The 5,478-nt window shown below is 50.6% G+C and overlaps 1 protein-coding gene across 1 annotated transcript; it reads right to left on the minus strand.

Moving 5' to 3' along the window:
* Positions 1-254: 254 nt before the first annotated feature.
* Positions 255-3,636, minus strand: Nkx2-6 (NK2 homeobox 6). Its single transcript, XM_038309577.1, has 2 exons — positions 3,396-3,636; positions 255-871 (listed from the first exon to the last, which is right to left on the minus strand). The coding sequence occupies exons 1-2, from the start codon at positions 3,634-3,636 to the stop codon at positions 255-257; spliced, it is 858 nt and encodes a 285-aa protein (XP_038165505.1).
* Positions 3,637-5,478: the final 1,842 nt, after the last annotated feature.

Here is a 5,478-nt window from a genome sequence, read left to right on the forward strand (position 1 = left end):
TATCCTCTCTGCACAGCATCTAGGTGGCCAGCCAAAGCCTGGTTACACCTCCGAAGGAAAGAATGTTCTCAGCGCCCACCGGGGTTGGGGGGAAGTCGTTTGGGCAAGTCAGTCGCGAGATCAGTGAGGTGGGCAATGCGGGGGATCGCCGGTTTCCAGCCCCTTGGCGGCGGACACTCAATTCTCTGGCGAGCAGCTGGAAGGGGAGAGGACCAAGCACCAGGCCCTTAATGGCAATAGCTGAGCCCAGCTTTTCACCAGGCCGCGACTCTCTGTAGAGTGGCGGGCAGATGACCCTGCGGGGCAGAACTCTGGACACCTGGGCTGAAGCCAGAGCTGGCCAGTGGTGTGAGTGGCCCGGGACCGACGCCGGTGTAGCAGCCTGCGTAGCTAGCACTATAGGGAGGGCCCGAGTAGCTCCCGAAGCAAGAATGGGGCGCGGTGGCCGCGTAGGGACCCGGGAACGCGGGGACGTCGGGACCCTGGCAGGGTTTGCCATCCAGTACCAGTACCGGCACTGCCACACGGCGCGGTGTTAGTGGGTGGCCCGTCAGTTCCAGGGTCTGGTCCTGGCGCTGCCTCTTGCACTTGTAGCGCCGATTTTGGAACCAGATCTTGACCTGCGTGGACGTGAGCTGCAGCGCGCTGGCCAGATGCTCGCGCTCCGGCGCAGACAGATACCGCTGCTGCTTGAAGCGGCGCTCCAGGGTCAGCACCTGGGTCTGCGAGAAGAGCACGCGGGGTTTCCGCCGCTGCCGCGTCCTGGCCGCCTCAGGGTCGCCTCGGAGTACACTGTCGCCGCCATTACTCGCACCGCGCTCCATCCTCGGGTTCCCAGCTCCAAGCTTGGAGGTCGAGCGCAGGGGAGTGTCTAAAATCACGTGGAAGGAACAGCATTAACAGCCAGCAACAGGCTCAGGTTGTTTTCACTAACCAGCCCTCTCTCCCTGACCCCCTTGATTGAGCATCCTCTTGTCCTCACCCTTCTCTTCCCGCCTCCTCCCAGGCGGGTCTCAGTGCCCTTATTTCTCATATCTCTGTCGCTTTCATACCCTCCAGAGCCTAAGTAAAATCTGATAGACTGTGAGTCTTCGTTTTGCCAATTGTAGATTCTAGATCAGGTGTGCTTATTTTCTTCAATTGTGTCTGGTAGTCCAAGAGTTTGAGGAATCTTAAAATTCTGATTGTGCGGGCCAATCAGAATGGAGCTGGACCTTAAACTTCATAAACACGATGCACTACAGTAAAAATTAAGAACAAGAGATTTCCTGAGCAGACTTAAAAACCTCAACTCACACCTGGAGAAATCCAGGGACACCAAAGGGAACTTCTAAGGTCACCAAGCAAGTGCAAGCCTGGCAGGGTCAACATCCTCAAGAGGGATGGAAAGGTTGAAATTCTGACTCTCAGCCTCTGGCCTGGAGCACAACCTCTGGGAAACTGGCTGTTGTTTAAATAAGTTTGAGAAGAGAAAAACATCCTCCTCCCTCCCCAGTCCCTGGGGTGAAGGGTGCAAAGAAACCATAGATACCTAAGACACCAAAAGTGGGACACTGGAGGGTTTGTTTCCTTTTAAAAGTTAAATGAGACTGACCTCCAGCAATGCTGAATGGGCAAGCAAGAGACTCCATCTGAAAGCAGCTGACTCGGCAAAGCCCCTTTCAATGGCTTTAAATTCGGGTTAGCCTAATCTACAAAGCCAGCTCCAGGCCAGTCATAGTTTCAAAGTTCCCATCAGGAAAAGAGCCCCCATCCAGGTAAATCCAAAAAGACAGCAGAAACTTGAACTGTAGATCTCTAAAATTATGAAAAATTTACTCTCTCAATTTGAGGTCATTCATATTGAAGAAAAAATAAACTCAATTTATTAATGGAGCCCTGGGTCAGATAAAATTTAGCTATGGTAGGACAAACATCAGATGACATTTTGCTTCCCTGGATTTCATTTTTAGACAATGAAAACGATCCTCCCTACCAACTGACACACTAAAAATTAAATTTAATATAATGAGACCCTATCTCAAAAATACAAAACACAAGTAAATACATAGAATTAGCTCCCTGGACCCTCTTAGTCACAATCGGAGGGCTCTGAGCCTGCTTTCATGAAGGTAAGAGTCAGATGGGAATGCATGTCACACATCCTGGTGAAGCCTACCAGATGGCTCATTCCCCTGACTGAAGGCCCTCAGGGCCAGGCTGGGGTGGGCCCTGTGTGGCTATAACAGTGGCAGAAGACAGGCAAGGGACATATTCAGGTGTGCCTGTGGCTGGGGTAGTGGGGGAGAGACACCTCCATTGTCCTTTCTCAGCAAAGCTGAAGGGAGCTTCAAGTCAGCAGACCCATGCCCAGGAACTGAACGGTTAGTGCCCACTGCATAAAACCCACGGTTTTTTTTTTTTTTTTTTTTTTTTTTTTTTTTTTTTTTTAACAGAACAGAATGTTCAGGCTTCTGGAGGATGGGTGACAAACGGCCTCAAATCTGAGGGTAACTGGGAAGGAGCTCTTGTGGCTATGCAATGATTCTGTGTGGTCTGGCTTGGTGAGAAAGGCTGGTTGTGCCAAGCTATGCTCCTCTCCGCCTCAGACTGAAGGTGGGAACACTCACCTGGCACACTGGCAGGGTGGGAGGACAGTGGCCATTTCGTTTTTCCAATAGTAGGCCTTTCCTGCCTATATATACCACCTGTGTTGTAGAGGCTTCCAGAACATAAAACTCCCTGTCTGTTCCTTCTCTTTCCACAAGGATAGGTTCCTGGGCCTCTCTGTTTGGCCTTGCACTTTGGACCAGATGGGCTAGGATGCAGTTATTCTAAAATGCCAGATCCACTTGGAAAGCAACACACACACAAACACACACACACACAGACACACACACACACACACGCACGCACGGGAGGGGGGCAGGGAAGGAAGGAGAGGCACACACTGGTTCTTCCCCTCTCATTTCTTCTAAGGAGAAATGTGTGTGTCTGTGTCCATGTCCGTGTGTTCATGTGTGTCTGTGTCTGTGTCTGTGTCCGTGTGTGTGTGTCCCTGTGTGTGTGTGTGTGTGTGGGTGGGTGGGTTCCTCCAGAAAGGTAAGGCTAGGCAGGCAAGGGCAGTAGTGATGGAGCATGAACTAAGTTATGGTAAAGAGGTTTTGTGGGGGAAAGAAGCTCTCCCTGAACCAGGCTCCACTGAAATCACATCTGTGTGGTTAGCAGAGGGCCAGCTGTGGGAAGGAACGCCCTACAATTCAAGCCCTTAGGAGGCAGGACTAGGAACAGGGAGACTGTCTTTTGGACTCAAAATGAGGGAAGATAGGGTGGGACTCCAGAAGATGCCCTCTCTCTACCAGCGAGGACTCACTCCTTCAATAACGCCTGTAGAGAAGACCTGAGTGCATACTCACCTGGCTCCATCTCCACGACTGTCTCCCAGGGGCACCGAAGAGGGTCTGAGCCAGCTTGTGCCCAGTCACCACCCTCTGCCCCTCCGGATTCCGGGCCCATTGTTAGGTACTGAGGCTTTTCTAGGTTCTTATGAAACTCCCATTGTGACCGAGTCTTGGCGTCGGCTTCGTTAGGCTCACGCTCCAACCTGAGGATGTGGTCTACGGAGAAGGGAGTGGAGGTGACCGGGCTCAGCAGCATCTCGGAGGTCTAGGGAGCTGACAATTTCTCCACCACTGCCAGGAGCCCCCCCCCCCCCCCAACTTCCCCTTTTGTGGAGGCAGGCTTCAGCGACTCCTGGGCCGGGCCTTCCTTTGGCCTTGGCTGCACACTGGGGGGAACCAGGACCGGGTGACAAAATTGCGGTCCTCCATTGGCTTCCACAGAAACCACGTGTTAACCCTGCACCTTCCTCCCCAGGCGCTGGCCTTGGGACTCTTCTGTTCCTCCTCAATCCCTCGTCACCTTTTTGGGAGGTTTGGTTCCTACTGACCCTTCTCAAAAGCAAAGAAGACGAGTAGGGCGTGGCCTGTATCTCAAGTGGGTACTTTGGGGAGCTTCCTAGGGCTTCGGACTGAGGGGAGGCTCTGAGAGGGTGTACCTGGAAGGAGCTAGCTCCGAGTTTCCGAGCAATCAGTCCGAGGGATAGAGAGCTGGAGAGCACCTAGGATAGGAGATGTGAGGTGTGTGTGTGTGTGTGTGTGTGTGTGTGTGTGTGTCTCAGCTGGTGCTAGAAGAATCTCGGGACACTTACGACTGATAAAGTCAATGAGCAAGTTTTTAAGTCCAGTATATGCAGCGCAGCGTGGACCTGTCACTTAACAGGGCAGGGAAATTGAGGCTCAGAGGCTGGTGTTGCGGGGGAGCGGGGGTATTCCGATTATCTTTGAGTATTTCTGGAATGGTTAGGAAGTAAGGTAAACTCTCACACCAGAGAAACTTAGACATAAGTTTATCTCGTCTCTTCCCCCGGGTTTCTGCACCTTGTCTGTGTTTTAAAGCTTGTCTTGAGCAAACGTGTGTGAGTCGGAAGTTTCGCCCAGGACAGCTCCTTGAACACAGCTTGGGCGGGGTACGCAGCGCTTGGTGTTCGCGGTAGGAATACCGGGAGAGTGAGCAGATAAGGCTTTGGCTGTTGGTGCACAACGTGTGGGGATTGGGACAAAGGGCGAACCTCTCTTATACTTCCTTTTCATGAGTTAAGGAGAAAGAAGCGTCAGCTGGAGGAATAAGCAGTACACTGTGTAATCAAGAATCCCCCAGCCTCATGCTAATGAGATCATGAAACCGGGGTTCGGTGTTGCATTCCCAACACAGGATTTAAAAATACTGTTTAAAACTAAAAAAAACATCTCACTAGAGATTTAAAGGGAATTTCAGATCAAATATTTTTAAACCTGTCTCATGAAAACCCACGGTTATACGAGAGGTTTAGTTGCTGTTTCCTAAAATCCCAAATGAAAACTCACCTCCCGCTCTCCTGTCAGAAAGCACAAAAAATTTAAAAACAAAATTATTTAGTGGAAAGGGAGGGTGGAGGGGCTGCAAGCCCAGGTGAGGTCAGAGGCAACTTGAGGGTATAGTCATGAGTTCCAGGGATCCATCGGGCAAGCATCTTTAGTCTGAGCCATCTCCCAGGTCTAGGGGATACAATTTTGAAACAAAAACTTCACGAAAATTTTCAGCAAACTTGATTTTTCGTGACCAATTAGTTGTAATAATTTCATATACATATCGTGTAATCTTTATGATGAAACCATACGCCTCCAGATCTTCTTTTTCTAGTCAGAGATGCGGATAGGAGAGGGGAGGGGCAGGGAAGACTTCATGGTGGTCCTGCTTCTTCCTGGCCCACGTGCCTATAGCGTTCCCCCCCCCCAAAACCAATACTCCCTACCTTTGCCCTCAGGGTTATTAAATTTTATGATAATCCAAACATAATTATGCTTTATCATGTTTTCGGTTTTTTTTTATCATAAATTATGTGTACTCCGGAATAGTGGAAAAATCGGGGAGGGGGAAGATTGAAAACATCCACTCAGA

Source organism: Arvicola amphibius, chromosome 13, assembly GCF_903992535.2.
Source record: "Arvicola amphibius chromosome 13, mArvAmp1.2, whole genome shotgun sequence".
Taxonomy (NCBI): Eukaryota; Metazoa; Chordata; class Mammalia; order Rodentia; family Cricetidae; genus Arvicola; species Arvicola amphibius.